General features: G+C 31.1%; 1 protein-coding gene and 1 long non-coding RNA gene across 2 annotated transcripts; both read right to left on the minus strand.

Annotated features, from left to right (window-relative positions):
• Positions 1-3,806: 3,806 nt before the first annotated feature.
• LOC107922538 (protein STRICTOSIDINE SYNTHASE-LIKE 2) lies at positions 3,807-9,132 on the minus strand. Its single transcript, XM_016852623.2, has 4 exons — positions 8,886-9,132; positions 7,797-8,634; positions 6,797-7,069; positions 3,807-4,434 (listed from the first exon to the last, which is right to left on the minus strand). The coding sequence occupies exons 2-4, from the start codon at positions 8,156-8,158 to the stop codon at positions 3,861-3,863; spliced, it is 1,209 nt and encodes a 402-aa protein (XP_016708112.1). The 5' UTR covers positions 8,159-8,634; positions 8,886-9,132; the 3' UTR covers positions 3,807-3,860.
• Positions 9,133-13,080: 3,948 nt separating this feature from the next.
• Positions 13,081-14,277, minus strand: LOC107921791 (uncharacterized). The gene is made up of 2 exons (XR_001691096.2): positions 13,655-14,277; positions 13,081-13,413 (listed from the first exon to the last, which is right to left on the minus strand). It is a non-coding gene; the product is annotated as an uncharacterized lncRNA (long non-coding RNA).
• Between the last annotated feature and the right edge of the window lie 5,836 nt (positions 14,278-20,113).

The raw sequence follows: 20,113 nt of genomic DNA on the forward strand, positions 1-20,113 counted from the left end.
ATAGTTTTGGTAGCATCAAATAAACGAGATAAAATGTGTCGCTATTGTAAAAAGTTAGGTCACGTTAAAGCAGATTGTTATAAATTGCGAAATAAAAAAAGCTACTAAGAGTAACAAGGAATATGTAACTGGTGCTAATTTGGCTGATGAAAGCGGTGATGATTTCTTATTAGTGTCAATGAGCGATAACTCCAAGCTTACGTCCGAGTGGATCCTAGATTCGGGATGTTCTTTCCACATATGTCCCAATAGAGAATGGTTTTCCACATACAGTTCGGTTGAAAGTGGAGTTGTGTGCATGGGAAACGATTCATTTAGTAAGGTAATTGGTATTGGTACTGTTAAAATTAGGATACACGATGGGACGATTAGGACATTCTCAGATGTCAGGTATGTACCTGGTTTATGAAAGAATCTCATCTCCTTGAGTATCTAATACTTGAAAGGATGAAGAATCAACATCGAGTCGAGCGACATTAGAGTATCTCGTGGAGCTCTTGTTTTGTTAAAAGGTAAAAGAACCGGTAGTCTTTATATTCTGGAATGTTCTATAATGGCCGGTGAAATCAGACGTCCCTTGTTCGTTACGGAGTCGAAGCCAACTCGTTTGGAGCGGAGACAACTTGGTCATAGGAGGGAAAAAGTTATAACCGTTTCGTTGAAGAGAGGTTCTCTTTTGGATGTAAATTTTGAAAAGCTAGGGCACTGTTTTCGTGAGACCAAACCCAAGTTAGTTTTGATTTGGTAGTGCACAAGTCGAAGGCTATAAGTCTTCCAGCTTCTAAGCACAGATTCGACTTAGTTAATTCCCTACATAGTTCAAGATAATCCCGTGGCGGGCTTTGGCAAAGATGGCATTGTAAGAATTCGTGTCAAGGTGGAGATTGTTAGAGTTGTATGACCCAAATTCTAAGAGATTGCATGCAAGTCAAGTTAAACAAAATATATTTTCTTTCTAAAAGATTTAGTATTTGTTAGTATAATATATTTAGCATTTATTAGCATAGTTTATTTGACCTACTAATTTAGTCTATAAATAGGTTCTTTTACAACCTTAAAAAATACACCTATTAGAGATTAGAACTCATAACACATTTAGAGAATTTTATGTTTACGTTTTGAGGGTTCTTTATTTTCAAATTTTCGGGGTTTAGTTTTTATCTCCATATTTGTAGTCTTCGTTCTTTTGCCATTATAGTAAAATTATCTTTGCCCGTGGTTTTTTATCCTCTTTGGAGGGGTTTTTCCACGTTAAATTTGTGTGTTCAATTTCTCCAACTTATTCAGCAATTTTTTTACTTGTTGCTTAATCGGGTCGATCCTAACATAGATTTTCTCGAAGTGGCTCACTGTTTTCCTACTTCCTTTCACTTTCCTCGAAAGAAAAGTAAGTTATAATGTCTTCATCTTCGTATTCTAGTTTCGAATGTGGTAGCAATGTGAGCCGTCGTGAGGTGGTGGTCGCAATAACAGAGGATTTGACATTATGCGATTAGTAATGTCAAGATAATTACCACTCTTTTAATAGGGCTCAATTCTTTCAATTCTTTTAACAAGGATGGAAGGGTTTAATTTCCATTCAATTCCTTAGACATTATGCAATTAATGGTTAGATAATTACATCGCTTAATTATTTCCATCAGCACCCTTTCATGACACTTAATTTAAACATAAATATTTCGAAGTTTGTCATCACCTCAAAATTTACTATTCATGCCTTGAAATTGTGCCATTTTGAGGATGTTACAAATAAAACGTTATTAAGATTAATTCAAATACCTACAATGTTGATAATCATGCATTTTATTAGGTTGGTAGATAACTAGTGTTAAAGAGTAATGCATTTGTAATTTCGATTAGAGTTAAGTCAGCTTCCCTGAAAGATTTTATCCTTGGCGTACTTCTTGTGAAGTATTTTGTTGTATATTACCACTTGATGTTACGTGCGCCTGTGATTGTGAATAGCCATAAGTTGAGACAATATTTTAGAGCATGTCAAACTCACGAGAAACTAGTTTCCAACTTTTAGTTTTAAAGATTTTAACACTATTTTTAAGGCGTGTTTGGTTGGATAAAAGGAGAGAGTAGAAAAGTGAAAAGAAAATAAATTTTGAATATACTTGATAGGGAAGAAATGTTAGGGTAAAAACAATAGGAGAGATTATCATTTTTCTATCTCAATTCATAAAAATCAATCTTCCCAATGGAGAAAATGAGAAAGGTGTATATCCGTTCAAAATTATGTATTTTTCAAATATTTTATTTTTTCGCCTTTTTCATTTTTTTAACTCTACCAAGCAATGATGGGAAGAAAATTAATTGTTCTTTCACTTTTTCCATCTTTCTTATCAGACACGCATATAAAATGAATTTTTTTTTCATCATTCTATTTTCTACCCTTCATTTTTCTATCTTTCTAATTTTCTTTCTTAAAAACAAAACTTTAGTCAAATGTGCCGCTGAAAACATTTATACCTCACATAATATTTGGGATGGAATCTTGTCCCCATATCCATCTCAAAATTTCAACGTGGAGAAACTAATAACATTGAGGGAGGGCTCCACGAGGTGAAGTTTTCATATCAAGATGCCATCCCATTGCGGACCACGGCTTCATGATGAAAATGTTCATCTTGTCAATTTCATCACCGAATATGAACATGAATATGTTCTCCGGTTCATGAACCTCAATGGTGCCTTTTAAAGGCCATGCTATAGAAATTAAGCACGTTTTTCAGGGGATTGAGCTTTGGTACCTTCACAATGGTAGCTTTCCCGACAAGAGAGTGTATGCGAATCTTCTCGATCACATTAATATCTATCTCTAGCTCGAGAACATGAAGATCAAATGAATGGTCTTCTTGCGGGATGATCCCCAAGCTAAATAAATAAAGCTTCCAAATATCTTCTTATTGTTAACCTTTATAATTTTTTTGGTAGAGATGTCTATTTTACTGTCCATAAAGATTTTTTTGGAGTTGTGATTGTTACTCTCAATAATATCATCTCTAAACTTCAAATTTGAGTTTTTTTCCTAAAAGTGAAATGTAACTTACCATTACACTCAACACTTGTTACTACCTTTATGACTTTACAATCAAAGAAAAAAAAAGGTTAATATATATACATATATTGCCATTTAAATTTGTCCATTTGTATTTAGTTAGTACCTAATTTTTTCTTGAATCTAATTGGTACTTGAACTTATATTTTGTCATCGAAATTAGTATGTATGTATGTACTAACATCGTTAGTATGTGCAAACGTGGCACTGATAGCCGATTTAGTAGTGACACGTGGTAGCCTCTCAATACGTCACATGACAAACATAAATTTTAAAAGAAATCTTTAAAAATGTATAGGTTCTTTTAGAAATATTTGAATCTGAATACTCATTTATCCATATTCATTCTAACTGTATTTTTAATAAATTTATTTATTTTTATTTTTTTAATAAAATATGTCAAAGGTATTTATCTAGTGGTAGATCCTTTAGACTCAACGTCCACTATGCTCCAACCTTGAATCGTTGGTGAGGAACATTATGAAACTGCACAAAGGGTTAAGCAAACCTTAGAGCATTACAAAGAACTTCAGGACATTATAGCTATCATTGGGTTGGATGAATTGTCCGAATAAGATCGTTTAACCGTAATAAGAACGCGAAAAATTGAGCGTTTCTTATCACAACCCTTTTTCATAGCGAAAGTATTTACAGGTTTTCCGGGAAAATATGTTGGTCTAGTAGAAACAATTAAAGGATTTAAATTGATGATTTCCGGAGAATTAGATAGACTTCCTGATCAGGCCCTTTTAAAGTTATTTATATTATTATTTTGGAATTAAAAAGTAAGTAAAATTTATAACCTATACACACCGAGGAAAGGCATGTTAATTGATCCCATCCATAAGTGGTCATCTTTCTCTTGCACTTCACTTATGGAACTCATTTTATTCCCACTCTCAAGTTCCAAAGTTTCTAAAATAATACCCTCTTCACTTATCCTCATTGCCAGCCCACTCCCTAAATACTTCGACATCACTGAATAAGCTTTGGTAATGACATCAACAGGCAATACCCAAATCAAAGCATTCCCTAGTTTTGAATACGAAAGAATCCATGACAAAACCTTGCATCTTCGTGAATGAATGGCCACCCAAAATCCTCCTCTGGGGCTCCTTTTGATATTATCTGGGAATCCTGGGAGTTGTGCCAATGTTTCCAGGTTTCCAGCTTTGGGTGTTGATAACCAGTACCTTAGGATCCTGCATTTGGTGGTTTCTGCAAACACAAGAAAGCTGCCATCTTTGCTTAATGCCACTCCATTTGGGAACGAAAGATTGGTTAGAAGGACAGTGATTTGTTTGCTTTCTTGCTCGTATTTCAACAGCATTCCTGTTTTATCCCCACTTAGAACCACTGCTATATGGTTCCTGCAAAACAGTTTGTACCACTTTTCAATATTCTTCATACACCATTTGAACTTATTTTTCTTGTTGAAAGGAGGAGAAGAAGACGATGATAAGTAAGATTTGGGTGTTTCTAATCTATAATCTATAGTATATATTACCAAAAAAAAAATTCTATAAATTATCATTGTTGTTTTCTAATTTTACAAAAGAAATCATTTTAACTCTTGATTCAATTTTTTTTATCTTTTTTTAATTTTAAACTTGCAATGATCGTCCAATTATCCCAAAATAGAATTAATTAAATTTTTAAACGTGATAATCCACATACTACTTTAACGATAATTAAATTTTAAAAATTAAATTTTTTTATCATTTTTATACTTTTTAAATAATTTTTAATTTTTAAAAATAATTTTATATTTTTGAGTTTTCTAAATTTTAAAAATTGATTAATTGTTAACATGGAATCCATGTGCATGCCACGTCAACAAAGTTGACAAATATTAATTTTTTCATCTATTTTAAGTGATTTGACAAATAACGTAAGTGTAAGAGTTAAATAAATTATTATGCCTAAAAATAGAAAAACATACACAAGAAGAAGATTTGAATCCATGTCTCTTTAATTTACTAAATTTGTATTCTATGATTTAACCAAAGCCTTATTTGTTATTTATAACATTTTTTAAAAACATATTTGTTACATAATTTTATTTTTCCCCCGCATTCATAATCTAGTATATATATTAAAAGGTTAACTGAATTGGTGTCACCCTTCAACAGATCAGAAAATTATCAAAAAACTCAATTATTTTCCAAAGTAACAAATATTATTTTAAAGATATTTATATCTTTTTACATTTTGATAAATCTAAAAAAATACATTTAATAATAATCATAAAATTTTTTATATAAATATTTTTAGAATAAAATCTAGTGAAAATCTAGCAATAATAAAAGGAGAGATTGATATCATAGAACCTTAGCAGACACATTAAATTGAATGAGAAGAAAACAAAAGAATCCTTTTGGTGAAAGAACTTGATTCAACTTCAGAATTAGTTAAAGAATTTCGAATCTCTCTCTACTTGGCTATACTAGGTAAAAAAAATTTAATAGATATGGTTAATTTTAATATGTTTTTCATTTGTTAAAATTAGTTTTTATATTTTTATTTTTTTGAAAAATTTAATTTTTTATCGAGTGAAGCGCATTTGTAGACTAGTTTTAACAAATGAAAAATATAAAAAAACCACGTTAAAAGAAATGAAGAAAAGAGGAAAACAGAGAGAGAAGCTGAAGAGATAAAGAAAATTAAAAGGACATAAAAGGAAAAAATAAATAAATAAATTACTCAAAATGAAAAAATATAAGGGGCAATTGTATAATTTAACCAAAAATTTTCATTTGAAATGATAATTCAACGTGCCACGTCAGCTTTCTGTTACACCGTTAACAACAATTAACAGCTTAATGACTAAAACGTAACCTGAAACAAATAAAAATAACTATTTTAATAGTTTACAATTTATATTAATGTGTGATTGGTGTAATGATTTATTTTTTCTTAAAAAATAATTTTATAGTTTGAAACTTCAATTATTATGAATATGTATGCAAAACATATGAAAACAATGCAAATATGAGAGAGAAATTTAAAATCCATAAAACAAATTATAAAGCTATAAGAATATATATTAAAAAAATACCTAATATATTTTATGGAAAGCAAAAGAAGGTATAAGATTAGTTTCATATTAAAAAGCCTTAAATTCAATAACCCATACTTATTATACTTTTAATACCAATAAATCACAATCTTTTTGATTTGGTTAGTCGTGGCCAAAATAAGCTTTCTCAATTCCAAGTTCAACAATTCTATATTGCTTAGGGAAAGCTTTCACTTATTAATATACATATATATATATAATTCATGGTATGCAATATTACGAGCATAATCATAATTTAAATCCAGACTATTTTTAAAAAAATTGAACATTCGTCTAATAGACCATAACTTGAAATTATACAACATTATGAATATATTTAGAAGAACTTTACCTTATGATGCAATAAGCAATATGGTACACAAATATTTTTAATCAAATCACATTAAATAAACCTAACCATTTAGTACATCTCTCTTGGCCAGCATTAATACACGCGGGTGCCCTTCTTTACTATCACATGATTTCAGCAAATGAAGATTATCCACAAATCAATCTATGATATAGAGAAGTTAACAGTCATGTCCTATTCTATTACCATATAAGCTCTCTATGTTTAGGTAATTACTTTAATTCATATAATGCACCAAAGCATTGAGTAGGAACAATTGATATAATGAATTAATAGTAGATAGAATTTTAGAGATGGTACGTACCTCCTGTGATAAAGAGAAGAGGTGTGGGAGAAATAAATGGAGCCATCAGATTGATTGATGTCCAAGCTATTGGTGAATGTGAAAGGGATAGGTTGAGGTTGAGCATGCGTTGGGATAGGAGTGGCTAAGCCACCTGCTGGACCTAGTTTTAGTAGTCCCATGTATGCATCCGCGATGTGAAGGTCACCGGTAGTCTCGTGGAAGCATATGCCTAATGGACGTCCACATATGTGTTCCCTTGTCTCATGATCGTGTTTCCCTTCACATCCTTCTCTGTTAAAAACTCATCATCTCAGTCTCATCACTAATAATTTTGTAGAAAGTCTTGGTTTTTCCCTACTATAATAATAATAATAATAATAATAATAATAATATGTCACTAGTTTGGAGGGTGGGCGTGCATGCAGAATATAAGCCACACAAGCTTGTCGAGGGAAAGACATTTCTAATCCTACACACGTGAGTGGCTATGATACGAGACGAACAACATCACATAATAACAATTTCTTCAACCATATATACCCAGAGAACACTGTATTTGAAATATAAGTTAAAAATTTGTAATTAATTTTAATGGCATAAAAATAAATATTATATAGCTGATTGAGTTTAACATCATTATTGTTGCTAGTACAGGAAGATATAGTTTTCAACGTATTGAAGCGCATCATTCTCATATTTAAAGATTGAGGAGAGACTATGGATAATTGTAAACATTGTATAAAAAAAATAGATATGATAAGAATCTATAATCAAATTGACTTATAAATTATTTTTTATTTACTTGAAAAAAGGACTTCATAATTTTATCAAATAATGTTTTATTATTAGGATAAGTAAAAAAAAATTAAAATCTAAAATTTAATATAAAAAAATTGAAATTCAAACCAAACCATCCACTGGGAAAAATAAAAAATCCGAACTAACCAAACCATTGATGGAGGATAAACGTAAACTAGATTGCTTACGAGGAAAAAACAATAACTTGTAAGACACGCACCTGTTAGGAGAAGTGATGCCAAAACTGATCCACCGATGCTCATTTGGTTGCCACTTGATAATCCGACCGTCGGATATTCCGACGTAGGGACCGTCTCCAAGTGGGTGAAATGCTACACTTTCAGGTCCTACGGCATCCGTAATTGGGACAACTTCCATTTCCCCAAGTTTTCCCTGGAAAGGTTTCCCAAAATGATTGACGGCGATGAGGGAGAAGAAGAAAACAGTGGTGGCTAATGCGATGAAGGGTTTTGAGGCCATGCTGAGATGAGTAAGGAGGAGAAGCAAGTGGTGTGAGCAAAAAGCAATTCCAATGAAAGGAATAATGCATTCATGTTTTGCCAATAACACACCTGCCTTCATGCCACTACTACTTTTGCAATTTTATTCTTTTTTTTTTGTTGGCCTAATGTGAAAATCTATTACATATATAAAGAGGAAACATGTTAGCACCGTAGATGTGCTTATCTCAAAAATTCACAAGTCTGGTTTTGTCCCTTTATTTATTTCACTTCAATTATTTAAAAAAAATCAATTAAATTGTAAGACCCAATTTTAACCCGGGCTACTTAATTCTAGCCCAATAAATAAAACTAAATAATCCACATAAAAAAATCTAAAATTACAAAAACAACAAACTCAATTATAAGCCCAAAATAAGACTAACCCAATTAACCCAAATAGCCCCAAAATACCCCAAACTCAAAACACTTTTCAGCAAACTCTAAACACTAGAAGCCTCCTTTGCCCCGCAGCTACGACCGCCTCCTCCATACACGCGTGCCTTGCTCCACGTTCGCACCCACGTACCACGTCGCCCTCCTCCACGTCTTCATGACCTGCAAGTTGAACAAGAAAACAGCAAGAAACGGTTTTACACTTGGCTATAAAGCCTTTGAATTTTTCATTATTTGGGGGTTTTTTCTTTCTTTTTTTCAGAGAAATTGTACACCAAATACATACAAAAATCAATAAGAAAGCAATAAAAAATATACTTCAAAGGTGATTTATAGCTATTTATTGTGTTTTTTCATTTTCAATCGAGTTTACATACAAATACAAAATACATAAGGGAGAGAGAGAGACTCACCGGAGTCACGACGCGCTCAGGCCCTCCGTTGTTGCGGTCAGATTTCAACAACTTTTGAGGCTTAGCCATTCGGCTGGTGAAACAAGGGGAAAGTGAGGGAATTGAGAAAATAGTTAAAGCTTTTAGGGCTTTCTAAAAGCTCCTTTAATGTTTTAAAAAATATATAAAATAAAGATTATATTAAAACTGCACAGCAGTGCAATTAAGAGGGGGGAGAGATAGCGTGTTTGACCTGGTCCATGCGTATTTCCCCCCTTAAATGGGGAATTTGCGCGCTCGGTCTCTCCTATTTGTGCCATCATTTGATTAAGTCTTATTAATATTTCTTGGTTTTTTGAATTTGTCCATGTAATTTGTGTGTTTGTTCAAATTAGGCCGCATTTTTAACGTTTCATTTTGGAATATTGGTCCATTTGCATTATCAGTCCTCGGTCGTCTGCGCGCGTTTAATTTCAATCCTTGATTCTGTTCTAACTTTGTTTTTATTCCAATTAAGTTTTTTAGTATATATTTTTGTATTCTTTATGATTATTTATTATTCATTTTTTTGATATATTATTCTTAACATATTATTTTTCTCACATTGTTTTAGTTTCTTTTTATTATTTTCTTTTTATCATTTTATTATTTCAAATATTTTTATTATTTATATTTTATGTACCAACTATTTACATTAAGTTATCTAGTTTTTATTATTTATGTAAATTGATATATGTATTATTTTGTATTATTCACTTTATAATATTTATTTTAAAATTCATTTGTATATTAATATTCAAGATACTATTCATTTTTCTGCTTATTTTAAATTCTTATATCTATTATTTCAAATCTATTTGTTTTTTTTATAGTAATGTCTTCAATTTTTTTCCTTTCCTATTATTCATTTTATTCTATTTTAAAACTTGATTATATTTCATTGGTGTAATTTGCTTGGAATTTCTTCCAAATTAGCTTCTAATTCATTAGCCTTCGGTTATTAATGTTTGTATTTATATAGTATATGATGTGTTGCCATTGCATGTACCCTAATTTATTCCTGTTTTCTTATTATTTTCGATTATTCATGTAATATTATTGTCACGAATTTTTATTTCATGCTCGATACTATATTTGTTGGTTTCTCATTCTTGCATCATGATTGTAATTCCCATGTTCACTCAATATCGATTGTTTTTTTTATTCCCAAGCAAACCAAACAAGTATTTTGAAATCTGTTTTTTATAACTGTTAATTTAAAAATTTCCCAAAACAAAGGCAATGTTTGATGTTTGAAATTCGGGAAATCGTGCCTTAACGTGCTAGGTTTCGATTTTCCATTTATCGAAAATAATCAAGCATCCCCTTTAAAATTTCGTCTGCTTTTCTAAACTTCAAAACAAGGCAATGTTCTATGTTTGGAAATCCGAGAAATCGTGCCCTAATGTGTTGGGTTTCAGTTTTTCGTTGGACCAAATGATCGAGTATCCTTTTGAAATTTTCAAATACATGAGCTTTTGGAAATTAAAACTCTGTCGTGGTTTCGAGGGTTTAAAAAGTCATGTCCTAACGTGCTGGATGTGATATTTTATTCCTTCGTAACAAGAGAATTCTTAATGACCAATTTGAGTTATTCAAATGTTTTAAAAGAAATCGTATTTCAAAATATCTTTTAAATTTTAGACATAAGGACATTGATTAATCAATTAGGTACCAATTTTGGGCGTTACGAAGGTGCTAGCCCTTCCTCGTGCGTAACCGACTTCCGAACCCTTATTCTCGACTTACGTAGACCTAAAATTATTGTTTTAATAAATCAAAATGTTTTATTAAAATGATCAATTTCAGGGTGATCCGATCCCACCTCAGAAAAGGGTCGGTGGCGACTCCGTAATTGGCTTCTTCTTTTTTTAAGTCGATCCCCATTTTTTCAAAATAAAATTAGTTTCGACATAAGTAATTCGTAATTTTTTGTATTTAATTGAGTTCTCAAATTGGCGAATTTCATCAAAAAATTCTTTGTGTTAATTTATTGACATGTCTGTTAACAATATTGATGTGGCTATCATATTAATAAAATTTAAATTTTAAAAATAAAAAATATATTTTAATATATATAAATAAAATTTAATTTTATTAATTGTATGCGTAAAAATTTTCTTAAAAATGTAAATATATCCTATTATTAAATACACATTTTTAATATAAAATTTAATTTTAAAAGATAATTGATACTGTTATAAAATAAAAGACAAAGAATAAATAACAAAGAGAATAAGAGAGCAAAAGAGAGAGCGTATTTTATTGATCAATCGGAATATTACAATGCTTCTCTAAAGTCTCTATTTATCGGCATAAGAAGTATAAATGAAGTAGAGATCCACTTTCTAATCACTATTAGAATTTAAAGTACATCAAAACTTATCTTGATCTTGATGAACATCCACTTAATAAGATATTCATAATCTCCATTGGATGTCCATTGGTAGATAATGTATCTCGTTAAAGCTTTACTAAGATAAGACCCTATGGAAAAAAAATTCTTAGGGAAGGAAAAAAAGTACACATATCTATAATACGCATAATATGTTGCCTCATTAAAAATCTTATCAGGAAAATGCAATGGGACAAAACCTTGGTTAAGGAAAAAAGAGTATAGCGCATATTTACTCCTCTCATAAAAATATCACATAATATCTCATATTCTACGTATTCAATCTTGAATATTAGTTTTTCAAATGACTATTTGAATGCATTGCTAAACATTTGTATCACCATTCTTTTGAAAGTCATGAGTGAGAGAAAATTTGGGGGGGAATATTCTTCAGGAGTTTCAACAATAATCATAGGAATATTCTTCTATAAAAATATAAATAAGTATTTTGGACCATTTTATTATCCTCCTTCAACTACTATTCACTTAGTCAAATTTACCGCATATGTTCAAATTATTTCAATTCATATAAATAATCAATTTCCTGAGAATTTCAATATGCTTCTAGCATTCTAAATCATTCAATAATTTTAATATAAACTTTACTATATAGGGATTCATAAAAGGTTGTAACAACAACCATTAAACGCAAGTTAAATCTTTTATGAACTGTCAGTTTAATAATACAACTGAAGTTTATTGCATCTACCAAAAAAAAATATTATATCTTTTCATAATCAATGTTAGGACTTAGCGAAAAACTTCATATTTTTATTCTGCTTTTACAAAACTACTTCATTTGTACCCTCACTGACTTTATACCTTTAGATATTTTGATTACTAGTCCCAAAACTTCACGAATTTAATTGTACTCGAGTTGCGTCTTTCTATTTTGAGCATTATATTCCATATCTATATTTTTCAATAGATTTATTTAAGATCCTTCTTTTATTTCATTATTTCAACAATAATATTGTATAAAAAACTATCGTCGACCACTTTTATTATCGATTCCACATTTTCTCAAATTGATATATCTTATCAAGATCTCTTATTTTCATTATTTTAATCTTCAGTTTCAGGTACCTGAATTTCTTCTAGAGTTTTACTTATTAGTTATGTCTTTGGTCTCTTTTGGAGCACCCGTCTTCACTATATGGCCATCTAGATTTATTATTTTCTTTTATGAGAATTTTGATATTTGGAACTTGTAATGAGTTATCATTGTTGAACTTCTGGTTCAAAATACTCTCCCCCATTACAAGTTAATATTTCTCTCCCCCTAATGTCAGGAAAATTATCAAATCAAAATAGTAATAAAAAATCATGTCATAATTTGAATCTTCAATACATCCAAAACATCTAATAATACAATGGGAATTGTAATTAATATATATTCCCAACTTTCTTTGAGGAGTCAATCATCGTTGTGCGTTTTGGTGGAAAAATTAGAATATATGCGCACATACAAAAGTTCAAAGATGGGAAATATTTAGCTCTTAACTAAAAACCAATTGTAACAGGGAGTATTTATAACTTATTGGCTTGATGCGTACAACACGTAAATCAACATAATCTCATGTTGAAATAGGAAGTTTAGTTCTTATAAATAATAGTTTAAACATTAATCAAATGCGTTTAATCAATAATTTCTCTAAACCATTGTGGACATAACTAACAAACTTTTACAAAAAAATTTCAAACTCAATCAATAAAAGACTGAGATATAAACTCATTGGTATTAGTAAGATGAATTGTCTTAATTGCATGATCTGAAATTAATTATTTAAACAAGCAATCTTGGAAACGACAGGTTACAAGTTGATAACACATATGTGATTGTAATGGGCCAAAATTGCCCGGCCCATGACCCCCAAATAAATAAACAGAAAATAAAAAATCAAACCCAAACAGGCCCAATAAAAATCCTCAAACCTTAGCCCAAAATTACAAGCCCAAAAGTTCAAAATTTTCCAGCAAAATAAATAAAAACAAGAAACCCTAAGTGCTTCAGCCGCTGCAGCCAAGACAGTCTCCAGGCACCGCACGTCGCGCACCTCTCCGCATCGTGTGCTGCTCCACCACACCACGTTAGTGGTACGCTCGACCATGCATCTGCAAACAAGCATTGTAAAAAGGCTATAAAAGCCTCATGAAAACTCATTGTAGAGGATCTTTTTTTTTTACGAATACAATAATAGAGAATATACACAAAATCTAACACAAACAGAGATCAAAAGCAACAATATTTGTTAAAGGTGATTTTAAGTTTTTTTTCCTTTCAGTTTTGCTACTATTTCCTTGATTTATCTATTTTGTGTGAAAATAGTATAAGAGAAAAGAGGGAAAAGCTCACCGGAGTTACGTCGCGCTCACGCCGTCGGTGGTCCGTTGGTTGCAATCGGATTTTGGGCAGTTGGGGGGTCAAATGATAGCCTTTCGGCCGGAGGGAAAAGGGAAAAAATGAAAGGTTTTAGGTTTTTGTTTTTAAAATAGAGATTAAAATGGTTTTCAGAAAAAAAAAATGGGTTAAGTAATTGAAGTGAAACGGCGCCGTATGGGGGGGTGACCCGCGCGTCGACCCGACCCAAAAGAGGGGGTCAGCGCGTTTTGGCTCTGGATGGGGAATTTGCGCAATCAGCCCTTCTCCTATACGCTAGCATTCAATCGGGCCATGTCAATGCTTTCTTTAGTCCTTTTAATCTTTCCCTGGAATTTGAGTGTCATTTTAATTTAACCCATGCTTAAGTGTTGCGTTTTGGGGCTTGGAGGCATTTTGCATTTTTAGTCCCTGTTTGTTTGTGCGCATTTAGTTTAAGTCATTGATTTTGTTTTAATAATTTGATTTGTTTAAAATTATCCTCCGAATTCTGTTTCTGTTTCAATTGAGTTCTTTTTTAGTTTTTTTTTTTTGTAATTCCTTACTCTTTTAATTCATTAATTACTCATTCTTTTGTTTTAATATGCTATTTCGGTGATTTTTTAGTTAGTTCAGCACATTAATTTCATGTTTTTAGGTGTATGCTTTTTAAAAAAATTGTTTTATTTTGAAATTTGTTTTTTAAATTTTCTTATATACATTTTTTTTCTTTTAAAAAAACCTATTTTACTATATATTTGTTATTTGTTTTAAGACATTATTATTTTTTATTTTTATATATTATTCTCGTTAAGTTTTTACTTTATGTGCATTATTAAACATTATTGATTTTATATTATGTAGATTGTAATGCATATATACTCTTTAGCAAATTTTTATATGAGTGTATTTATAATTCATTTAGTATGTATATTACTTGTTTTAAAAATTGGCCTTGACATACGTTGCAATTTTTATGTACATAATTGATGTCACATTTTTTATTTTAGTTGTAAATTGTTTTGTATAGCATTTATATTAAATTTCAGCTTATAATATTTGTTTTGAAATTTATTTATATGATAAACTTGGTATTTATGCATTAATGTTTATATATTATCTGTTTGTCTATTGTTGTTTTTATGTGTTTTAATTTTTGTATTTGTACCTTTGTATTACTGTTGATGAACGGTGAGCTACATTAACCTTGTACATGTTCCATATTAGTTTCCTCGTTTTTATCTCCTTGTATTGATGTATAATTGGGATTACCAACTAGCTTGCTCTAAATTGTTCATTTTCTTTTTTCCTTGTATTTCAAACAAACTGAATAAATGTGCTCAACTGCTTTTATAACCACCCGCGTTTCAAAAAAACCCTCTCAACATAAGGAAATATTTCGTGTTTGGGAGTTTGAGAAATCGTGCCCAACCGTGCTGGGTTTCAATTTTTCGTTCAACCGAATAACTGAATATCCTTTTGAAATTTTATCCATATTTTCTCAAATTAAAATGAGGCAATATTTCGTGTTTGGGAGTTCGAGAAGTCATGCCCAACCGTGCTGGGTTTCGATCTACCGTTTGACCAAATAGCCAAATATCCTTTTAAAATTTCAAATGCATGAGTTTTGGAAATCATGAGATAATCTTGTATCGAGGGTTCGAAATGTTGTGTCCAAACGTGCTGGATATGATATTTATTCCTTTTGAACGAGAGAATCTCAATATCCACTTCAAGTTATCCAAACATTTTTAAAAGAATTGTATTTTAGAATCTCTTCAAATTTTCAACATTAGGACGTTATTTGATCTATACGGTACCAATTTTGGGCGTTGCGAGGGTGCTAATCCTTCTTCACGCGTAACCGACTCCCGAATCCGTTTTCTAGCTTTTCATAGACCAAAAACGTTGTTTTAATAAACCAAAATGATTTATCAAAATGATCGATCACAGGGTGACCCGATCACACCTAAACAAAAAGGATTGGTGGCGACTCCATAATTCGTTTTAAATTCGATTCCCGTTTTTCAAAACTTAATTAAAAATGGTTTCGACAGTGATTATTTTGTAGATGCATCTACCAAAATCATATAATATCAAAATCATCCACATGGTGGATGAATGGACCCATATTCATTTTAGAAATGCAAGACAATAAATTTTAACTTTTGCTAGTGAGTTTCTAATAAGTAATTTTCATTTTGACCAAGCAACAAATGAGAATTCTTTAAATTAAAGAATCTTTTGGTTCTTTAATGAATGTTCATATGAAGTCTTCAATTAATTTTCGCATTTTATATAATCCAGGATGGTTTAACTGGTCACGCCAAGTAGTAAATGCATTTGTATCAGTAAACTTCTGGTTTACTTTAACATACATTTCAATTGTTATTAATAATGATATAAATTGTGACAAATAGATAATTTTACTGTTATTCCTTTTACTTTGTGTCACATATAAGTACTATTGTCACATTTATTACTGAAAATGTCTAAATCAATGTAAAATTTATAATGCCACTAAGTCAAAAAAATAAATATAATTTCCAAAAAATTATATAAAATATTTGTTTCAGGGAATATGTCGAAATCTACAAATATCCAAAAAATTTATTATATTTATTACAAACATTGATTTCAAGAAATTTTCAAAAAGTAATTCAAATAATAATGTACGCATATATCATATTTCTTACCAATAATATTTTAAAGATATCATTTTCTTCAAGAAATGATAAATTAATATAAATCATTGAAAATTTTGTACTAAGAATAAAAATTTGGCAATATTTTGAATCATAAATCTTCTTCTTATCTATTTGTCAATAATGATAATAAGTGATTATTATGTATTGCTACATTCACTTCGAAGAATGGAACAAAACCAATAGAGCGAATAACTCGTTATTTTGTTTAGGCACAACGAGATATGAAATCAATTCAAAATACTTTTAAAGCCCTTTTAATAAGAATTTTGTGATAATTAATTAACTACCAAGAATAACTAGCTAGGTTGTCGAAACCATTTTAAATTTGAAAAACGGGAGTAGACTTAAAAACAAAAAATGGAGTCGTCACCGATATTTTCCGAGGTGTAATCGAATCACCTTGAGTTTGATCATTTTAATAAAACATTTTGATTTATTCAAACGATGATTTTGATCTACGAAATTAGAGAATAAAGGTTCGGGAGTCGGTTACGCACGAGGAAGGGTTAGCACCCTCGTAACGCCCAAAATTGGTACCGAATTGATTAATTAATGTCTTAACGTCGAATGTTCGAAAAGATTTTAGAATACAATCCTTTTATTTTTTTTTAAAAAACACTTGATTAAATTAAATGGAATGCTAAGACCCTCTTATCTCGAAGAAATAAAATGTCACACCCAGTAAGTTAGGATACAATATTTCAAACCCACGAAAATAAGTTTGTCTTTTAATTTTCAAAACTCATGCATTTCAAAAAAATATTTGGTTATTTGGGGCAAATGAAAAATCGGTACCCAGTAAGTTAGGGCACAATCTCTCAAAATTTCAGATACAGAATATTGCCTTTATTTTTTTTGAAACATCCCTACCTCAAGAAAACAAAGTGTCATATCCAGTAAGTTAAGACATAACATCTTGAATTCCCAAGAGTAGGCTTTTATTTGAAACTTATTTGTTTTACTTTAAGGAAGGGTATTCGATTACTTAGATTCGACGAGGAAAATCGAAACCTAGTAAATTATGACACAATTTTCTCAAAGTTCCCAAGTACCGAGTATTGCCTTATTTAAAATTTTGAATAAAATGCAATAAATAAATGGAATGTATTTTTATTAAAAAGGATAATTCGATAACATAAGGAATGAAACACATGGTAATAACATTTCATGAATAATCTAAAATAATAAGGAAATACAAAGGAACAACTTAGAATACATGCAATAGTAGCATATCATATACTATATAAATACCCCCATTTATAACCAAGGGCTAATGAACTAGAAATCAATTTTAAAAGAAGTTTCAAATAAATCACACAAATAAAATATAACAAGTTTTAAAATAAAATAAAATGAATAATAAGAAAAAGGAAAATTTGGAAATATTACTATACAAACTATACAGAATTTTTAAAACAGGTATAAATACAAGAATTTAAAAATAAATAGAAAAAATAAAAGAAATAATATATTAAATAGTAATGCACAAATGAATTTTAAAATAAATATCATAAAGTAAATAATTTGAATGAAAGTTTGAACTGTATGAAAAAAAATAAAAATAAAATAATATGTGTAATGCGTAAATGAAATTCCAAAATAAATAATATGCATAAAAGATTAAAAGTAAATGATATACAAAGTAATATATATACATGAAAAACCTAATATAAATAATATATATAGTAGTAATAATAATATATGAAGGTCTTTCAGATAGACAAGTATGCATATGAAAATAAGATAAATACAAAAGTGTGAAATCAAAATAATTCAAAATAATATGTTAAAACAACATGTTTATTTTATAAAAATGAATAACTAAAACTTAATTGAGAGAAAAACAAAATCCAAGGGATAATTTATAAATAAGACAAATCATTAAAATAGAATTTTGGGCCGAAATTAAATGCACACAAATGTTCGAGGACTAAAACCGAAGATGCCCCAAATCTCAAAATACTGCACTAAGGGGAGGGCCAGATTGAAATAGCGCACAGATTACAAGGACAATTTAAAAGAATTTAAAAAACTTAAACATGGCTCGATTGAAAGCTAGCACGAAGGAGGGGGACTGATCGCACAAATTACCCATTTAAGGGTAAAATGCACGTGGGTCCAATCAAAACGCGTACTGACTCTACCCCCAATGTTATTTTGTTTTATTACTCTAAATTAAAACCTGTTTTAATTAATTTTTTTCTTAAAAAATGTTTTAACTTTGATTTTTCTTTTTTTTTTTAAAAAACTTAAAGTTTTGGAATCCCTTACTCTCCCCTCTGCTCTACGCCAAAAGGCTTATGCCCAAGCCTTCAACTGCCCCAAAAGTCGCTTACGACCAGCGAAGCAGAGCCCTCCGACGGTGCAAGCACGACGCGCGGTGAGTCCCTCTCCTTCTCTCCTATCCTTTAGTTCGTGTTGTGGATCCAAATGGAAAGGAAAAAAATAAAAAAAGACGACACAAAATAAAGCTGTAGTAAATAATCACCTTTGAAAATATTCCTTGGTTGCTTTCTACTGATTTTTTCTTGTATTTTGTATACAATCTGTAACCAATTTATCTCGAAAAATAAGAGTAAAAAAACCTCCCTTTTTACATATGTTTACGAAGGCTTTTATAGCCCTTTTTTACAACGTGTTTTACGTGTTTGCAGGTACAATTGAGCACGTCTCTAATGTGGCGTGGTGGATGAGTGCAAGACGGGGAAGGGCTCGCGACGTGCGGTGCCTGGGACTGCTTCAATTGCGTCGGCTGAAGGTTGGCTGCTAGGGTTCTGCCAAAAATGTTTTTTTTTTTGCTTTGGGCTAAAAATTTGGGCTAGGGTGCAGGTATTTAGGATTGGGTTTGTATTGGGCTTGGTTGAATTGGGTCTGAGGGTGTTTTGTTTTAATTTAGTATTGGTTTGGGCCCCAGGCTAAAATTGGGCCCAATAGTTGCCCCTCTTTGCTCATTATCGTGTAACGAGGATAGTGCAAAGACTTTGAATGGGTCAATTTTGCCCGGTCTTACCAAGGTTTGACTTCGTGATGCTCTCTTTCTTTAGGCAACCTCACTTTAACCCACTGCGTCTTTAGGGGTATAGAAACCTGTCTTCGATCTGCTCCCTTACTGCTTAGGAAGATGATATCTGTAATTTTTAGCCTGTTACCCTATTGCTTAAGGGGTTAAGGCTCACTGTCTTTGATCTGCTCCACTACTATTTAGGGATAAGATCTATATTTTTCAACCTGTTACCCTACTGCTTAGGGGTTAAGGCTCATCGTCTTTAATCTGCTCCACTACTGTTTAGGGGAGATCTGTATTTTCCAGCCTGTTACCCTACTGCTTAGGGGGTTAAGGCTTGCTATCTTCAATCTGCTCCACTACTGTTTATGGGAGATCTGTATTTTCCAGCCTACTACCCTACTGCTTAGGGGGTTAAGGCTTGCATCTTCAATCTACTCTCTTGCTACCTTAGAGAGATAAGACTGGTGGCTAAAATCTGTTCCATAGCTGATACATAGAGATAAGACTCGCCATTTTCGATCTGCTCCATAGCCGATACATGGAGATAAGATATGTAATTTTCAGCCTATTAACCTACTGCTCAGGGGGTTAAGGCTCGTATCTTTAACCTGCTCTCTTGCTACCTCAGAGAGATAAGGTCGGTGGCTAAAATCTACTCCATAGCCGATACATAGAGATAAGACTCGCCATTTCTGATCTGCTCCATAGTCGATACATGGAGATAAAGTCGGTTGCTAAAAT

Source organism: Gossypium hirsutum, chromosome A01, assembly GCF_007990345.1.
Source record: "Gossypium hirsutum isolate 1008001.06 chromosome A01, Gossypium_hirsutum_v2.1, whole genome shotgun sequence".
In the NCBI taxonomy this organism is placed as follows: domain Eukaryota; kingdom Viridiplantae; phylum Streptophyta; class Magnoliopsida; order Malvales; family Malvaceae; genus Gossypium; species Gossypium hirsutum.